The sequence below is a fragment of the Amphiura filiformis genome, chromosome 4 (genome assembly GCF_039555335.1).
Source record: "Amphiura filiformis chromosome 4, Afil_fr2py, whole genome shotgun sequence".
Lineage (NCBI taxonomy): Eukaryota > Metazoa > Echinodermata > Ophiuroidea > Amphilepidida > Amphiuridae > Amphiura > Amphiura filiformis.
The window spans coordinates 2,771,688-2,792,310 of record NC_092631.1 but is presented as its reverse complement, the minus strand read 5'-3'; the positions used below and the strand labels follow the sequence as shown (position 1 = coordinate 2,792,310).

The following is a 20,623-nucleotide window of genomic DNA, read 5'->3' as shown; positions in this document are numbered from 1 at the left end:
AAGTTTCTCATTTCATTTTAAAATATTTTTACTGTTATTTGAATTTTCTATCTTGTATTATGGATAAAAATAAAGATTTTCAAGCTAATTTTCATGTTGTATACAATTATTTAACCACAAATATCTATGGAAGAGGATTGATTGACTTGACCTGTGACCTATTATCAAGGATGATCTCCTGGATGGGGCAGCTTTAATTAGCATGAGGCCGCATTGATATGTAAATAGCGTATTGTTATTTAAATTTGTGCCCAGACGTATTGAGGGCGACAGTCATGTTATCCAGACGGAGAATGGCTGCATATGCCGGGCATGTCAATTTGCTGAGTGAAGGCTGATAATCACCTTTCTGTATAGGTAATAAGCTAGTATATTTCTTGTACCAGTTGGTTATAACAAAAAATTAGTATCATATTAAATATATTAAATGTATAAACTTTGAAATTTACATGAATTTGAAGAGCATAGCTTCGAAATGTAGCTAAGTCAGGTGATGTGAAATTCTGCTGCGTGACCCCCCTCTGCGTGGTAGAATTATATTCATAAAACATTGAATTTAACAGATATTTTTGGTAGCCAACCACGATTTATCAGCATTTAAGATATATGTTAATTAACAAAGATAAATAATAAAGAGTACAAATGGCAATTAACTAGTAAACCAGCCTGAAATCTTAAAATGTTGCCAGGTGATTTCCCGAACACATGATATGTCCACATGTGACCACTATTCATATTTACCGTAAATGTTTGGAGTATGCTTGCACATCATGCACATACACTGTGCATTTCTTTACGTCCGTAGAAAATCAATAATTCATGCTGGGAGCCAAGTAACATTGCCTGCTCAGTGCAAATTGGTATTTTATTTTACTTGAGAGCATAATAGAAATACATAAAGATTAATAAGGCGCCATGATGGAAGGTCAGGTCGGTATCAAAGGTTATTATAACTTAAATACTACTTGTATTTCCCACCTTGCCTCTGTCACATATTTCCTTCATATTATTGACAGCAAGTCCTAATTTTGACTTTGCTATTGCAAAATGTCATTTCATATCAAATTAGTAGACTTTCTTTGAAAAACATATCACTGGTGCCTGATGGGAATACCCGTCCGCCATTTCATTAAACTGGATCGTTTTCGCCTGTTTTGTGCCCAGATGTATTGGGGGCGCTATGCTCTCATTGAACAGGCAAAGTTCGCAAAATTAACAACGTTGTTATTTGCCAAACTCAATTAACATGATCCAAGGGGTCGAACATGAATTATTCATAACGAGCTATAACAGATCGATAACTGGCCTCACTTTCTAGCTAGTAAACCAGCTGAATTTTTCATAGATTTTGCGTTGCTAATAGAACAACCGTGAATTTAGTGTCACCCCCTTGCTATTATCCACAAAATAAATAAATAAAAACATGCATGTTATTATCGTCAAAAGCATCAGATTTTTGTCAGAATTTTGTCACAATAAGTGATATTGATTTTATTTAAAAAACAAATTGTAAACTTTTGAATAAAATGTGAAAACATCAAATGAATATTAAAAGGTAAGATGGATATGGTGCAGAATTAAAATACGCTTTTTGGATTGGTATCAAATTCTGCAGTCATACACTCTAATCCTGCAAGTCTTGGCTGAACTGATTGAGCACCATGCATCTCAGTCGCTATTTACCGACTTATTTTCATCCTAATACTTTATTCAACTTATGAAATAATACCACTATTATTCATCCGATTCCTTCCAGAAGTAGGCCTTAATTGTTGTCATTTAAAGCTTTTAAAATAAATTATTAATATGCACTTTTCATCTTTTCATAAAAAAAATCTGACCACTATTTTATGATTTTTGTCTCACTTTGAAACATGATTTGTAGGTCTATAATAATATTTGGAGGATGGAGAATAAATTGTCGAAACTTTAATAGGGCCTACAAAAATGATATCAAAACATTTCTTGACTTCTTTTTCTCTATTTTCATTTCTTCATTGTTGTTTTTTCTTAGAGTTTTGTAAATTTTCTTTTCATTTAATACCCTCTTAGGCTCTCTGATAGGCCTACCATAAATCTGCTTAAAATAATGTAACATTTATTTTGTAATTTTAAAATAGCCATATTCTGCCCTGGTAGCAGAGCCATTCTGAGTTACTATTATTAAAGAAATCAATGAAAATGGAGCTTCAAGTAGTACCGTATTACTTGCTTAGGGTGTCGAAAATATGTTTTACTTGCTAAGAGGTAAAAAAAATGCAAATACTTGTTTAGGGTAGGATATTACACTTGTTATACTTATTTGGGGGTGTATTTTCAGTCGTTGCACATACTTGTTTAGGGTGCTTTTTGAAACTCCATGGCCACGCATGATACCCCCTTCTCAATGACCAGTGGCCCCCCCGGGAGACTTCAACATGAAAAGTCCAAGTTTTGAGATGTTTTTCTCAAAATATCAAAAAAATATCTCAAAAACTACCAAACCAATACTAGGCTTGTTTGTACTCATTTAAATGCATTTTTCATGACAAGTTCAAATATGGTCATGAAAATGTACAATTCTGACATTTTTGAATTTTGAAAAAAAAAATCCGGCAACCTCGTGTAGAGGGTTATTTACCTGTGCATAAGTGCTCAAATGCAGCAAGAACCATTGTAGTTTTATAATTGCCTATTTCTAACAGCAATTCCTTACAGACCCATGTTATTCGCTCATTTCTATATTTTCATTTCATCAAGGTTAGTTACCTTACAGCAAAAATCTCTTGCTCAGCAACAACAATTTACTTGACATTTTAATTTGAGATGTATCACTCTCCTTCCTGGCTTGAAGTATCACATAAGGTCAAATAAAAAATAAAACAAGTTTCTCGTCCCCTCCTGCTTCCTTTCTTGAAGCCACTTCAATTTTGTTTTTTATAAAGTCAGTTATAACTTTTGGAAAAAAAGTCTCAATCAAGATGCTTTCTATAGCCTTTCTAATACCGGGTATATACATGAAACACTACGATTGTGATCATTGGAGGGGGCATACCTACCAGGGCCGATATTCATAAAGCCTTGCTAAATTAGCAACCAACTAGTGCTTAGCAAGATGCTAAAATCCACTAGTTGATAGCTACGTAGCAATCAACTAATTTCTTATTCATAAAACCTTGCTAAACACTTTGCTAACTAGCTATCAACTAGAAATATTTAGCTGATAACTTATTTGGGTGTTTTGGGTGATATGGCCTTCAACAGTTGTGTAACATCTAATACAATAGGCTTATATAATACATGTCTATTATACTTGAGCTCTGAACCACAGTCAAAATGATCAAAATGTAATGACTCATTGCTGATGGTCTTCATTGAGATTTCGTTAATAAAATTACATGTGTATTTTGTAAGCTATATAGGCCTACAAGGTTGTTACGGCAAATTAAATTAAAAAGATACTCTGAACAAGTAAAGTTCATATACATGTTAAGTCCTTGGTGTGTTGTAAAAACATACTATAAATACTATATTGCTTCATCAAATAGAAAACAACATGCATCCACTTAACGCTGCTCATTTAGCTTCATGAGCAACACTGTGTAAATAATATTAGATAATTTAATAGCATATGATATATCTTGCTTGTTGTCCTGACAAAAGCCAAGCATGATTTATCTTTATCAAATTGACATATAATTTGTTATTGAAAATAAGTCATGCATCTTTACCAAAGAGAACATTGGTAACATGTCTCCAAAATATATATTTTACGTGTCAAACAATTGAACAGAATTGCTTCGATTGAACATATCTGCTTAACTAAAGATTACTTGCTATATCATAATCATTTTTCTTGTGCAAATTTGGTTAAACAATACTGGCTTAGTTCAATGTTTATTCATTCACCCTAAATTTGTTGTGTGTTTTTAAGACAGTTTCTTATGTGTAAAACACACTGAAGACCTCAGAAACAGAATATTCTGAGAACATTATTTTTCATAATTGACAACAGTTAATATGAAATTAAAACAATAAATCATGTCAAACTTAGTTCAAAATCATTAAGACTAGTTGTCAACTAGTGACTTAGCGCTGCCCCAGATCAACTCTAAGTTTTGGCAAAATTTTAGAATGTTGCTAACTCTAACTGGGTTTTATGAATAAGAATTAGCAATCAGCTAGGCTTAGCAGCTTGCTAAAGTCAATTTTAGCTGTCAACTAGGCCTAGCGTGGTTTTATGAATATCAGCCCTGAACAATAAAATTAAAATGGCCTCCTCATTTTTTCAAGCATTATTATACATGCTAAATAAATGCAGGGCCTAATGTGGGTATTTACACTTACTTTTTGATCAAAAAATAAAAAGCCCCATCCCCTCTTTTTTCGAAAACCCAAACGAGAAACATGCTTTTTTTTTTAACTCTGCCTAATTTGTTTTGTGATCTCCTTGGGACTGTATAGAAAAGTGATTTGAAGATATATGGCCACAGCAAGTGATCAACTCTTGAAAATTTCCACAATAAAAAAGGTTGTTATAAGCACCTATCCTTTACCCTTGGTCCTTACCTATCATGGTACTTGATCGAGTCTTAGTTTGGGGTTTGGCTTTCTCAGTTCCAACTGGCAGTACTGACTTACTAATTCTACTACGAGTTGTTCTGCTCAGCAATGCTATTTTCAATTAATTGAAGATTGTTCTTTAGCTGTAATTAAATAGATAAAAGAAACAGAAATACAGTTAGAACTTGGATACAACCTTATAATTCTAGAAATCAAGCTTAATTTACAGGTACATGGTGTATTGTTGGTCGAAGCAGCCAAAAATCAATATATTATTAAAAAATAACACATTGATGTTTTGCAAAAGTTCATTCTACAAATCATATACTTCGAAAACTTGCTTGATTTATTCAGTGTTGTTAAAGGAAATCTGTACCATAAACTAATCAATGGCTAATATAGTTATATTAAACATACCAGATGGTCTATATGAATTTCAAAATATTCCTAACAAAGAAAAAGTACTTTTAATCCTTTGTTTCTGCGATTCAAGGAAGCCGCCATGATAGCTGCTTGCGAATCCTTTCTGCCACAAGTGGTAGTGTAACCTTTCACACAGATCCACTGGGGTTCGTTGACGGGCAAATCAATCGTGTGTTGCTGTGTGGCATTCGCGACCCCCACAGCTAATTTTGATTTTAGTGCCGTTTTACACTTTTCGCTCTTCAAAAGACATTGTTGATCATAAATATTACTTAAAATACATTTTTTTATGTTCTTCTGTAGTTTTATGGGTAAACAAATTTTCTTTTGAACGAATGTTGAATCTGAACTTTGGTAGTATTCGCTTCGTGTCACCAAAGTTCATGAGGGACGAGGCTTGTGGCACAGATTTTGCTGGTTTCAAAATTGGGGTACTGTTACAGTGTAATAAAAAATACATCAGGTATCAATATGGCAGCCACCATGGATTGCAAACTGACCGCTAATCGTCGTAAGGAATTAAGAATTTCTCCTTTATTTGGATGTATTATATGCTTGGGACTTTTACTGTTTGTCGTTTTTATTATTACTGCAACTACATAGCCATTGATTAGTTTATGGTACAGATTTCCTTTAATGAGTTATGTACATTTTACAAAAGTGTTGTTGTTTCAGCCTTACAACATAACTCAAGAACCACGGGACCTACAACAGTATATCTGTGATATTTGAATTCTTCTACACACTCGCTATGAAATGATCAATGCAATTTTTTGCCAAAGCTCACTGCCATTCGCAAGATGCTGTGAACTACCAAATCACAACAGTTTAAAATAGTTGCTAACCTTAAAGGAAGGTGGTCCGATATATATGGAAAATGAAATTTTTGTAAAACTTGTGCATAACATAAATTGTTGTCCCTTTCAAGCATTCATGCATAAAGAACATTTTAATGTTCCGTGTAAATGTGACTAATTCCATAATAAGATCATAGAATTAGTCATACTTACATAAAGTGATACCGGTAGTTTGCAGTGTTTTTATCTGATGGCTCGGGCTATTCCATTTAAAAGCCACACTACCCCCTGTGGAAGATTTTGGAAATATCTTCCATAGGGGGAATATGAATTTCAAATGGAATGAACACATTAGGAAGCTCTGTTTGAAACTCACCCTCCCTCAGTGGAAGATTTAGGTTGAATCTTTCTTGCAGGGTGTATGAAATTCAAATGGAGCTGCCTAATATATTCATTCCATTTGAAATTCATACTCCCCATGTGGAAGATCTTTCCAACATCTTCCACAGGGGTAGTGTGGATTTTAAATGGAATGACCCTTTTAGCCACTTAACTAAAATATTGCAGTGTACTTCATAACATATATACATTGATCTCATAGGAAATTAGTCAAGGAAGCCAATAATCATATTATATTTCCATATGTCTTGCAGTTCTTGAGTTAAGACCAATAATATATCAAAACAAAAGTTTTGGATACCCCCCACCCCTAAGAAAAATCTTACACAAGGGATGGAAATGACATCACTTTGGGATCTCCTTCACAGAACGCATACGATTCCTCTTGTGTGTCAGCTTCATTTGTCTCAATATTTGAATGCAAATTCCGCTAGGTCATGCTCCCCTATGACCTGCCTTAATTTGTTAAATTGATATTATAACTTTGTTAGGAATCATTATCTGATAACTTTTATGCAGCATTTATGGTAAATTTATTAGTCTGACAGTTTTTGTGCTGTTTTATGTGGGGAAAGTGTCATTGGGCTATTCCTGTTGAAATCCATACACCCTGTATGGAAGACATGACCTTATTCTCCCACACAGGGGGGCGGGGTGTAGATTTCAAATGGAATCACCGATTCAGGCAACCCTATTTGAAATTCACACTCCCTATGTGGGAGATTGAGGTCATGTATTTCATAGGGGAGTACAGATTTCAATTGGAATAGCCCATACATTACTAGCTTTATTCTGGTGTTGGAGAAAATACAATCTATGTTATACAGATACATATTGATATATGCATGTAAATGTAAATATTTAAAAATGTGATTTAAACATGTTAGTAAGTCGAGGGTCTGAATATTATTTAAACATGACAAAATTATTTTTCTCTTCATCTGCTTTAAAAAAAATTTTCCTAAACCAAACTTCTGTGGGAAAATATTTTAGACTCAAAATCACTGAATCTCATACATTACTAACTTAAGTCTGGTTTTGGAGAAAATACAATCTATGTTATACAGATATATTTTGAATGCACGCAGATGTAAATATTCAAAAATGTAATTTAAACATGTTAATAAGAGGGTCTGATCATTATTTATATAAATATGACAAAATTATTTTTCTCTTCATCTGCTATAAAAAAATAATTTTTTTTTCAAAACCAAACTTCTGTGGGAAAAATCTTCAGACTAAAAATCCAAAACTTAAAATAATAATTATGACATAATTATACATGTAATATATGAACTACTTCCCTGTAATATAAATACATTTATATCAGAATCCTATCTGAGTTCAGGTTTTTCCTTCATTTCCAATATTTATTACTTACTAAAGGGGCACTTCATGATCCATAGCCACATCCCTCAGACTTACTCAAAAAAAGTTAAGATGTTTATGCCATCAGAAACCTAGGACAACACAATGTATGTGTGCATAACCTTTCTTTCAGATTCAGTCATTTGACAAAGACATTGTTTAATGTGTATTTTCAGACTGTTGACAGTAGCACATGCTTGAACTTTTTATCCTTTTGTCTGGAAAATTTGATACCCCACTGCCTCTTATTATATAATTTAAAATAATCTAACACTGTAATGCGGTTGAGCTTGAGGTATTCTTTGAACAGGGAACCATAGATTACGGTCATATTTTTAACTCTCAACGTATAAATGTCCAACGTTGTGCATGGAACTAGAGCACAGGCAATGAATGTCCAGTTCCAATAGGGGGTAAAACAATTTCTGTAAAAATTTGACAAATTAGCAACTCAGAAGAACTCGCAAATTTCAACTCACAACTTGCAAATTTCAACTTGCAAATTTCAACTCGCAAATGGCAACTCGCAACTACCCTTGGCAACTCGCAAATACCAACTCGCAAATCAACTTGCATCTGCCCTTGGCAACTCGCATATGTTTCAACTTGCAACTCACAGATTTTCAACTCGAAACTCACAAAATACCTTTACCCAAATTAAAACACAGCAAATCCCAAATGGACTGACATTCTGGAAATAGGCTTTTTGTGGATTATCTATTGAACCATACCATTATAAGAGAACGCTAGAATTTCTAAATGCCCATTTAAAAGGGCATTTCGTGATCCACAGCCTCATCCCCCACTTTTCTCAAAAAAAGTTGAGATTTTTATACCACTGGATACCTCTGGCTACATAATGTTTATGTACCAAATATTTCTTGCAGATTAATACGTTTAGCAAAAATATCGCCAAATTTGAATTTCGTTCTGGTATACCAGAACGAAATTACAAGTTGGCCTATGGAGTAGTGTTATACACATAATCATGCATAACTCGCAAATGCAAAATCGGAATCTCCTGAAATTTTGGGAATAAGCTTTTTTCGTTGATATCTACTGAAAAATGTCATAAAAAGAGGATGCTAGGATCACAAAATCCTCCTTTAATATCTTTTTTTTTTTTGATTTCAAATGTGCACAATTTTTTATATATTTCCATACCATTTCACCTCATTATTGTCTATACTTTGATTAAACTACTACACAGTGATATATTTTCACAAGTTTCCAAAGTTTTCTGGTCCTGACCATTTGTGTGAGTGCTTAATTTTGCAAAGGTTTCTTATTACTGTTTTGGGCAAAAGAATATTTTGCATATATGTTTAATAACTGTGATAAACATTTCACTTGCAAAAAAAATGAAAATAAAACCCATGTCCTTGAAAAAAAAATTATATCCCATTTTCCAGTAGGCTGATTTCTGTCAAACAGACCTATCCAAATGATAACAATAATATTGTCTCACTTGGGGTTCCTAATCAGCCAACTGTTGAACAAGTATGACCAAAAGGGGCAAAACAAATTCATTTGTTGGCAGATTCCAGTAGCAGATTATCAGTGCTAGACATATTGTTGATACTTTATAATAATTGCTCATTTTTGTCAGTGAAAATGAGACTTGCTTCTTAATAAAATAAAAAAGTTGTAGATTGAGAAAAAATACATAATTTAATGCAGTAATATTCATGAGAGAGCAAACACTATTTTGACTGCATTTCACATAAATATGTGATGTGATCAAGCAAAATGAGTTGAAAGTCGGAAATATCAATTTTGAAATATAGCCAAACAAAGGAAGTATTTCCATTTGTTTCCAATTGTTTTGGAAACTCTTTAACTGCTCATATCTTTTGAACTGGTTGTCCAAATTCAATGCAGTTTTCTGCAAAATGTAGCTTTGCAAATGCTGTTAAAATCCTATAAGAAACTGAAAATTGAATATGTCCGACTTCACTGATTTTGCTTGATCACACCACATATAAGCAAGCCTGGTATTTACTAGAGAGACACAGAGTGGTATTTTTGAAGAATTCACTGTATTGTGATTGTTGAGAAAGCATTATATTTTGATGGATGTTTAAGCAAACTTCCAGCAGTGATCCCAGCAGTTGTATTTTTAACACATGCTTGGATATTACTAAATGTAAAAGTACAACATTTATGTGCATAACTGCATGGAGCTATATCTTGTTCCTATTTATGGAAATGTTTTAAATGTTTTAAATGTGTTGCAAATATTTCATTTGCAAAAATATTTTGCTCTATGAACTTTTTAATGATTGTTAATTTTCATAACAATTCTCATTACTGGAATAATTGCCAAGGCATGCTAATTTACTGCACAGTTAATTACCTCTGAACAGAAAGTTAAACATGCACATTTCATCAAGTGGAAATATTTTGCTTGCTTCGATCACTGGCTTTGTTTTCCCAACTTTGAACTGATTTACTTGTAACAGGCACTTCTAATCATTTTTGCCCGGGGGAGGCACTCCCTATCTGAAATGGCAGGGATGTGCCTCGGCCATGTTAAGTAGGGGGCATTCAGGTCAAATGTACAATTACAAAAATATGGGGTCATTCAGTACACAACCTGAATAAAAATGGGGTCATTCGGTATGAAACTTTGAAAAAAGGATGGTCACTGGGGTAACAAAAAGTAAAATGGGAGTCATTGAGTACAGGATTGCCAAAAGAGTATCATTAAGTACACATAAATAAGTGCCAAACTGCGTAAAAACAGCTTGGCCAACTTGGAAATGTGAAAATCTCATTATTTCTGGAGGAGAACACAAATACCACCTAAATTTGGGAATTAAAAGGGGGGTCATTGGGTATAGCAGGAAATAGAAAAAGGGGGTCATTGAGTACATGAATTTTTTTAAAGGGGGTCATTGGGTAATAGGTAGGACCATAACACAAAAAAGGGGGTCATTGGGTACAAGCCGGTTTGAAAAAGGGGGTCTATCCCGAGGCACATGATGCATATCTGTCATGGAAGTGCCCCCGGGCATTTTTGTGAGTGTAATATTTTGCGCTTTGTCAATTTTGAACTCTCTTCGTTTGTTCTACTTCAAACTACTTCGCTTGTTTTCATACATAGACCTATATATATGCATAAAAGAACATAGTCACACATTTTTATTTTCACAGTAGCTGTTTTGAGCATGAAAAGCATAAAAATTATGTTGCGTGAACATTTTTACTTCAATAAATAATGGCATAGTGCAAAATGCATCAGTATTCAGTAATATCAAAGTAAGTGATTTATGATGTAATGACTTGTTGCACTGTATAACAAATTGTACAATTACTTTAAATAAATATCATTACATAAGATTTTTTAACTCTGTAGTTCTATCTCCAAGTTGGCAATTTCTTAGTTTACAGTTTTCTATCCTGCTTCTTACCCAGTATTTCATTTTTGATTTTTCTTGTTTGTCCCTAATAAAGAGGGCAGCATACCTACTTGAAACATGTGCTGCTTTGATGTTAAAAATACTCAACATTGGGCTGTTTAATGCTCTGCGTGCTTTCCAGCGTTCGAAATATTGGTTGTCCGTTCGCCCGGGACAACTAAAAAAGTCGCCCGACAACCAAGAATACTGATTCGGTTGTCCACCGGACAACCATAAATCTGTAGCCTTTGTCACTGTTGTATGCCTACAGACAACCAAAAACTTGAGACGGACAACCAGAAATTGTAACTGGTTGTCCGTGGGACAACCATTTATTTTTCCTTAATTCGAACACTGGTGCTATCCAATGGCTTCAACATAAAAAGTCTCAAGTTTTGAGATATTTTCTTAATATCAAAAGCTATCTTAAGAAACACTGAACAAATACTAAAAATTGCAAATTGTCGTCTTCAGTTGACACCCGCAAAGTACTCAAAATAAATAAAGTACCAGATACTTTACAAGACTGTTGGCATATAAATTAGTCTAAATATCACAACATGTAAATTGGTAACTTGAGCACCAATCTCTAGTACATTTTTTCTTTTAATGGCGCACATACCAGATATATGAATAAAAAACCAAAAATGTCATGTTAATAGAATTTAAGGGTTTTTGCAAGATAATAGAGACCTTGCGGAATGAAGTTACTTTAACTGGAACGGCAACTTCAGAAATATCGATTGGATTTCTTGCTCAAATTTACTCCAACGCGAAACGTATGGCTGGTTATTGCAACAACAGCGTCTTGTCGCTTAAACTCGGGACATGTGTATCAATGTGCGTTCAAAAGAAGGGCATGTGTAAGAGCTTGTAACCAACTACATCCAAATGTCTCTCTTTTGTTTAGTCAAGTGGTTATTAGTCCCACTTCAAGACAAAAGACTCTACCTTAGAGCTTCGTTTGAGTAAACATGAATGAACTCGCGATACCACTCAACATGGATTATATCGGGACCCAGCGTTAATTTCCTTATCATATTATTTTGAAACTAGCTTGGCCCTATACGTTTCAATTAATATTCTTACGATAGTTATAGGCCTATATATATAATATTATTTAATAAAGGCTCGTCAGCTTTGTCAATTTCATATTCCAATTTACTTCATAAAGCCTAATGAAATACATATTCTTTATTTCTTTTCCCTCCTTCTGAATCTCTCTCCCCCTTCCCCTCCTGTTTCCCCTTCCCTACATTCTCCTTATTTCCCCCTCCTTCTCCCCTCTATCTGTACTCGCTCTCTCAAACTTGACCCTCCTATAATTACCCACTCGCACTCCTGTTTCCCCCTCCCCAGTGATTTTATCAGGGTTTTTCTGTTAGGAGGGCATGGGCCGATTCTCAAAGGGAAACGTTTTTACAAAAATGGGTTTAAAATGGCAGAAAAGGGCCTAAAAGCGTAAAATATCACGGCGGCCAGCATCCAAAAGGGAGGGTCAAGAAAGAAGACAAGATGTCCCACGGGGGAGCCCCCCTCCCCCCGTTGGCTACCAGCAAAGCACCTCCCTGTCCACTTCCAATGCCCTCCCTCTCCTCCTCCTAACCCCCTCTCTTACCAGGCACAACCTATGACATGTTATATATAAAAATGTTATGCACCTGCTTTACTCTTCCAGAAGTATCGTATACTGCTGGCTCAAGTAAAACCAGACCATTTTACGGGAACTTAATCCCCTTGGCGTTGAAGTCAAGCTAAAAACTTGGTTCCGCAAACTGATTTGGTGTACGCTATGAGCACACACAAAACTATATATTAAGTGTGATGTTTGGAACAAAAATTATTTTGATCTAATTCAATCAATAAGTTTCGGCAACATGTAGCATGTTTTTTACCCAACCAAATTAGATTTCCAATAATTGGTCTAATACATAAGTGGTAATTATGTAGGCTATGAGGAAATAGGCAAACTATTGTTCTAAATTATGACGTATTTCATCATAATTTACGGCACACTATAGATTCTCGCGTTAACTTTAACTTCAAGCGGCTTTAATGGCAGAGTGGTTTTGAATACATAATCCTCTATAATCCTCTAGACGTTAAAGTTTGTGGTTTCTAACTCCATTTCGCAAGGTCTCTAATAATGTTATTATTTCCAATGATGCTGCTGCATCTACAAGATGCACACCAGCTTGTGCCCGCCAGACTTGAAAGCATTGCTGCCCAAGCCTTACGTGATCAGACGAGCCACTCACACCAGTCTCTCAATGCCAAGTCATGCACTGACTGAGCCAGTCTCAAGAACCTTGTCAATCGGCAGAACTATTGTTCATGTTGCAGTCCATGTTTGGAATGGACTCCCAGACAGTGTAGTTGGAGAGATCACTGATTAAGAAGCTCAATCCTTCAAGAGCGGGTACATCAACATCTTTCGGGATTATGATTTAGGAGAGGGTTCTTGTCACTCTCCTAAGCTGCTGTGAACCACTGATTGGCCCATAAGGTTTACTAATACAGTGCCCCGCCTATATAAGTGCTTGACATGGTCATTCCTATTGGGCTATTGTTCACCTTGCTTTTATAAAAAAAAAATTGTTTTAAAAAGGGGGGGGGGATAAGCAGGCTCACAAGCTCTATTTGCCCACCGGTTACCAGGAAATAGCTCCCGGTTGGCCTCTTCTTTAACACAAGAGCACCAATGGTGCTGTAGCTCATTTGTTATGGGTTATGGTCAGGAATACCATGCATAGCTATGTATAGCCATATGTAACCATGTCATAGCCATGTATAGCTATGTATACAGGGCTGCCAACTTTGAAAAACACATTTCAGTATTCTCAAACCTCAAAATCACCATAGTGCTGTGATCAAGCACAAATCAGCATTTTGAAAATATACTTGCGGTTCTCAAGGCATTTATTTATTTGTACCTTTTGCTTGTCGAGTATCCTTTGATTTTATTTTGTTTAATACAGTTTTGTATGTATATTTAATGTCTTGGATGCACCATCGGATAGATGAGTGCCACTGATGTAAAAGCAATTTCCAAATAAAAACTTGAAACTTAAAAAAAATTATTTAAAACAAATAAAATAAAATTTTGCCCACACATCTAATTTTCCTGACTTCATATTTCGAACGAGTGCTCCCTGCAATCTTCAGAACAGGGCAAAGCCACTAGCCTAGTGTTACCCCCAGCACTTCCCTGTTCAGACTTTCTGTTTGTCTGTTTTGTAATGTCAGAGAGGGGTTGTCATGGTCCCATATACTGATATACTAGGCACTGAACAAGTGCTAGTCAAAAGGACATTTCACCTTGAGTAAATGTTTACATAACTGATTGGGTTCAAGATGTATGATAATAGGCCAAAAAAAAGTTGTTTGTTTGTCCTCCACCACCTGCTCCTCAGTTTAAGGCCTGACCAATTTTTTTTAAATAAATAAAAAATCTGGACCTAGCTAGGGCTAAATGCTAGGATCTTTCAAGGCCCCCCCCCCAAAAAAACCATTTTGTGTCTTCAATATGCAAAGTTATAATTTGTGTTTATGTCATAGTCTATTATTATTAATTACTTCAAAATACATTGGATTTATATCCATTTTGAAATCATTAAAAGACTATGACATGAACACAAACTATAACTTTGCATATCAAAGAAACAAAATGTTGTTTTTTTAAGTCACAGTGAATGATTGAAGCTTTTAGATCTAGCTAGGTTCAGGAATATGCCAAATCCGAAAAAAATAAAAAAAAAATAAAGAAATCCGCCCACCTGCACCTCCTCTTTCAAAGCTGTGGAGGACAAACAAACAATTATTTTTTTGGCCTAATAGGTGTAAATGAGTGAGATGTTTGTTCATAGTCAGGGTTGCCAACCAACAATTTGGTAGCCCAATTAGTTCTGAATATGCACTAATTGGGAGAATTTGAGACACTACTTGCTCATGGCTCGTGCACAGAAGTAAGGGCCTATAGACAGCACGAGCCCAATTGGTGCTTTATCTATTGACTTGCCGAATGTAAGGCAAAGCAACACTGAAAAGCAAACATTGAAGCATTAAAATTCAACATCTCTTTTACAAAATGAAACAGCATCGCCAGATCAAGGAGTTTCTACAGTGTTTGTAATATGATCAGCACCACAAACAGTCTGCAAAGGAGACTATTCTATGAAATTTGGTAAAAATTTCCGTAACAAAATGCTCCAAAAATCACACTTTCCGTCCGAATTTTCCTAGCTAAATAAGTAATAATCATGAATGATCATGCAAAGATCGCTCCCTCAAATTACCAGATCCATTGCTCAAACGATGTAGCAAGAGAAAGTAAAAAACATACAGAAATCTGGATCATGCCTATAGTTCATTGCTTGCGCAATGAGCTAACAAGCGGGAGCTACTTTTAAATGGAAACACTCTCCTGGCAATAATTATCTCCCATTTGCATGCCAGATTACATATAGCAGTGTGTTTTAACTCTTGGTTGGTCAGAAGTAGCTCCCAGTTCACACAAAATCCACGTTAAGCGGGTGGAGCCCAGTTCCAGCCATGCTATTTTTTCCCTTAATTCCAACAGAATGATGCAAAAAAGTAGTTTTTAATCTCTTTTTCTTTCTCTGAGACAGCATAGTCAATTTAATTTTAAGAACTATTTTGATTGGTTACAAAGAGGACTATATCATCTATTGAGCCAATCAGAGATTTGGTAAGAATAGTCAGTAGGACTGAAGGGGATTAGGTTAAAAAATGCAGAGATCTTAAAGCTCTATTTTGATTGGTTACTCATAAGCCTATATCCTGTAATCAACCAGTCAGGGACTCTGTTAAAAGTTAAAAGACAGTAGTGTCAATGTATTTTGTGGTGGGTTTTTTTCAGCTTATTTAAGGATACGATACATGATTTACTGACAAGTGACTCATTTCGGAATGCGATCATGAATTTTGAAGAAAAAAAAGTTTCCACAGGCTTCGTTGGGACTCGAACCAGCGATTCTAAACTTCCTTCAATTACGCGTCCTAGCGCTTTACCGCCGCCACCGTGGCAGTTGAGCGGATAAGTGTAATGATAAAAGATAAATCTCATAATGCCATCTTTAGCCTTTTGTTTACTAAAAAAGACGATTTTGTAAAGATAGATTAGCCGCTTTATGCATAAATAGCACAAACGCTTTGGGAAAGGTTTCAAACAAATAATAAAGACACTGATGTGATGATGAAATTATAAGTCGGGAATTATCTGCGTCCGCAATGTTTTGTTTTGGTTTTAGGAATTTGACCTTAAAATTTACGACTTCATGACATTATCATTCGAAATCAACAAAAGATATTTCAACACTATATGTCCTCATTCTTTCTCTAGAATGTTTTCTACATGTATGTGAAATAGCTTCAACAATGGTTCGCTGCATAATGGTAAAAATAGCCTTGACCTAAAAAAAGGGCGAGAGGTACCATATTTACGGATTCAGGCTAAATTTAAAATTGATATAATACGTTTGTTTTTTGATCGATTTATAACATGCCCATACCAACAAAACAAGGTGTTCAAGGTGCAATACAAAAGTATACTTTAAGATAACATGAAGATATACAGTGATGAAAACCAATACATAAAAGCCAAAAACAAAAATATATTTAGGGCCTAATGTGTATAGTGAGAGTTTAAAGTCAGTTATTTTTATAGGCAATACACATTAAGTGGTTTTAAGTGCCTTTTTAAAACCATCAACAGTTTTGGCGGATTTGATATGCTCAGGAAGTGAATTCCATAAATGCGGTGCTGCAACTGCAAAAGATCTACCACCCCATTTATGTTTTGATTTAGGTTCATAAAGAAGTGATTTTAATTTTGAGCGCAAACTATGAGAAGGATTGTAAGTTTTCAATAGCACAGTTAAATTAATAATCAGGTGCATTTCCATTAAAACATTTGAAGACAATGAGCATTAATCAGTTCTTTCAAGCCGGGAGAGTAATGGAAAGAGCAGATAATTGAATATGAATTTTGCCTCTGCCTGGGATCAAACCATGGACCTCCTGCACCAGAGTCAAAGACCTTATAACCACTGGACAATGCCACTCTCTCAACATTCTGACTGGCCTGAATGGCCAGTATAGAAGAACTGACCCTGTCAACCCCTCTAAATTGCACTTTCTTCATTAAAAGAAAAACATGATAACAGCTTCACAGTCTAAGCCCGGGGGATTCTAAAGTTTGGTTTGGGTAGGAATGTGACGCTGAGAATTTGAAAGTGGACCCATCAATATACCAATTTTTCAAGAAATTAGGACCCAAATAGGCCAAATAAAACACAAAAAACTCCTAGATCATATGTGAGGCAAAATTGGGCTATTTTCCAAAAAAATTGAGAAAATCTTGAAAAAATGACCCATCCATATACCAAAATTGGCCAAGAAAAAAGGGTCATTGATATACATGTACCAAAATGCCGAAAATGCTACCATGTTTGAGGCACGTCCCCATATGGTCATTTGTACTGAGTACCCCCAAGTCTAAGTAATATAAAGTAACATCATAAATCTTACCTTTGTGACAAGTTCTTCTTGATCTTGCTCAGTAGCCTTCTCCAGTGCCTTCTTGGTTATCTCCTGAGCATCTTGTAGCTCACCACCCATAGCCATCAATCTTCCACCTAGCTCCAGTACTCCTAGATCATCTGGGTTTACATCAATGGCTTTCTTGATCAATACTATGGCCTCTGGGTAGCGTTGATGCATGGCATGGCATTTGGCAGCATTCTCTAGTATTATCTACAAAAGTAGCGAATTTACCAGATAACTTAATTTAGAAATTCAACAAAGTAATTACGGTACGGGCTCTGCCTTGTAATCGGTGGATTGCGAGTTCGAGCCCTGGTGGTGCCATCGTGTTGTGCTCTTGGGCAAGGCGCTTTACCTTACTTGCCTCTCTCTACCCAGGGGTGAAATGGGGAGCTGTTATGAATATTGTCCATTGAGCGCTGCCCAAAGGTATGAGCATGCCTTGGGCATTGTATGGCAGCTGACATGCGCTTTGGTATATGTACACATGTGAAAGGCGCTGTATAAATACCAACATTTATTTACTATATTTTTTAACAATATCCTTCAAGGGCTTTTTTTCTTAATTGCAAAATGTTTTCATTAAATACTATATCTCTTCAGCAATAAATTTTCTATGTTCTAATTTGTAGCATATTACCCTCAAATCATTTTTCATACGTACATACTATAGTGTATCTCGTCTCAAGTTGCAAGTAACACCATGTTGGATTTCATAACTGCAGATTTGAATCTGTGTGTTTACTAGGTTGCGTTGCCAGCATGCGGACAAAAGCGCCCTTCTACATGCCCGCGAGATTAGGTTAGTGCACACAATTTGAATCTCCCATTGCAAAATCCAACATGGTGTTACTCTAAACTTGAGATGAGACGGACTATACCAAGTGAGCCAATGAGTCAGCTCATTGGAAAACAAGTTGGAAGATTTTTAATTTATAGGTATTCAGTTTGTTCCTGATCCTCTAGCATCTTCTCATCCGAGAAGCTCCACTATATGTTCACTACAAGATTCTTATTGTGGCCGCCTGCACAGGTACACTGTTGCCAAGGTACCTTACTGGCAACCACAAAGTACCTACATAGTACCTATACTGCACAGGATCCACCAGCAGTGGTACTGTACTGGTACTCTCCTGGTACTGCACAGTACCAGCCAAGTACAATGGCGATGTTGTACCTGTGCATTGCACAGTGTGCATGTGGCCCCAATACGAATCTCGTAGTGTAAAGTGATCTTCTTACTGTTTATGTTCCATCTGAAGATTATTACTACCACTGTAAATAATTACTGTTATGAAACCATTGACCCTTACATTAAAGATGCTTTTAAACCAATGGGTCTGAACAATAAAGTTATATAATTTCCTCACCCCATCTTGTGGAAACTTCTCAGCAGCAGCGATTATGATATGTTGTGCACTTTCACCTTGCCCATTCTGCATGAATTGGGCATAGCTTTGGTTATACTGAGACCCATCAAAGCTGCCAGCTATCAGTACATCACGCATGGCTTCACCATCACCTGTTTGACAAAGCGCCACCATCACACGACCAAGGAGCATCACGCTATTGGGGAATCTGAGAGAATAATAACGATATAATTAGACCAATGTTAGAAGATTTATGTCACTCTCTAGAGATCTAGAGAATGACTGCAACTTGCATTTAGGTAATTCACAAGATGCCTGACCAGCAAGACTTTAGAATAACTTTGGACGACACAAGAGATCAGAATTAGGGTTTAGGTTTCACAGTGTCAACACCCTATATTATCAATATTTTTTTCATATAGCTCCATACTCCGTTGGTGAAATCAATATTCTATTATTGACGTAGATAAAGAAAGTTTACATAATTATGCATTGTGAAGTACACGTGTAATCGAATATTCTATTATACAAGCACCTGGATCTTAAATGTGTTCCTTTATATAATTGTAATTCTCAAAATTAAATACATCACAATTTTAACTTACGATTTAAAAATCGTTACGCAAAAAATGCAGTAAAAATGTATCCAGAGCAAACACCAATGGCCGCTAATTAGTGTATTTAATTTCAAGTTAGTGTATTAAAAACAAAACCTGGGTTTTACCCGAAAACAAATCGAATTTCCTTGTAATAGCAACACCATATGGGATACTAGAGCATGCGCAAATCGTAATAATGTGTAGAATAGAACTTGGTGGTATCTCATATGATAGTCGTACTATGCTTAGCCTGAGTCGCTCGGCCTATCTCGAACAAAATCGCCATGGGTAGCTATTGAAAAACGAGAGGATTCGTCGTACTATCACAGCAATTTTTGACACGAAGATATAGGGATGATGACGCTGTGGGTTTATTAGGGTTAGAGTTAGGTTTCAAGGTTACAATTAGGGTTAGAGTTTTATGGCTTGATTTAAGGTTTGATTATGGTTGGGAGTGGCATTTGCTCTGATGCCTCAAATAGGGGACACTGGAGCACAATTCATTGTGATGAACATTGAATGCAAAATCACTTTCTTGTGGTTTGGCTTCAATCCTACTTGAGCTAAATATTACAGTAACCCTTTTTTGTACATTTCCAATATTTACATCTCTTATTGTATAAAATGGCGAGTATTTGCATGCTTTCTTGGAAAAGAAATAAATAATTAGCATTTGAAAGAGTAACATGAATGCTAAATGGTGTAAAAACTAATTTTTAAATTTATCTGTAAAGTTTTCTGATTTATAGAAGGAAACACAGAAATTTAGCTCAATTTGGCACCCTAAGAATAGGACTGTGAGTTTCAACTGAAAAGTACTGCCTTATGCATGATCAACTCACTGTTTAATGGCAGCCACTACAGTATGCTCCTCAGGTATCTTAGGCCTCTGATCCGCAGGTAGTTCACCAATAAGAAAATCCAAAGCTGCATAATCTCTATCAGTAGCAAAATGTGTGCCAACGATTCGCATGAGTGCGTCTATTGCATCAGCATGGCGACCCGAGTTGAGGTAGTAGTCCACCATGCATTTGTTGAGAGATGGGAGAGACATATCCATGCGACCTTGCTCGTGTAGAATATCACCTACAAGATAGCAATTGCAAAAACAGAGATGTTTTATGATTCTCCATTGAATGACCATATGCACAAAACAAGTT

The 20,623-nt window shown here is 35.7% G+C and overlaps 1 protein-coding gene across 1 annotated transcript in view; it reads right to left on the bottom strand.

Annotated features, from left to right (window-relative positions):
- Positions 1-4,566: 4,566 nt before the first annotated feature.
- The window catches only part of LOC140149624 (TPR repeat-containing protein DDB_G0287407-like), a 54,395-nt gene continuing 38,338 nt past the window's right edge, over positions 4,567-20,623 (bottom strand). Inside the window, exons 22-25 of the mRNA XM_072171704.1 lie at positions 20,306-20,549; positions 18,865-19,072; positions 17,480-17,704; positions 4,567-4,685 (exon numbers count right to left, since the gene is read on the bottom strand). Coding sequence (XP_072027805.1) covers positions 4,629-4,685; positions 17,480-17,704; positions 18,865-19,072; positions 20,306-20,549 — 734 coding nt within the window. The 3' untranslated portion in view covers positions 4,567-4,628. The remainder of the gene's footprint in view (positions 4,686-17,479; positions 17,705-18,864; positions 19,073-20,305; positions 20,550-20,623) is intronic.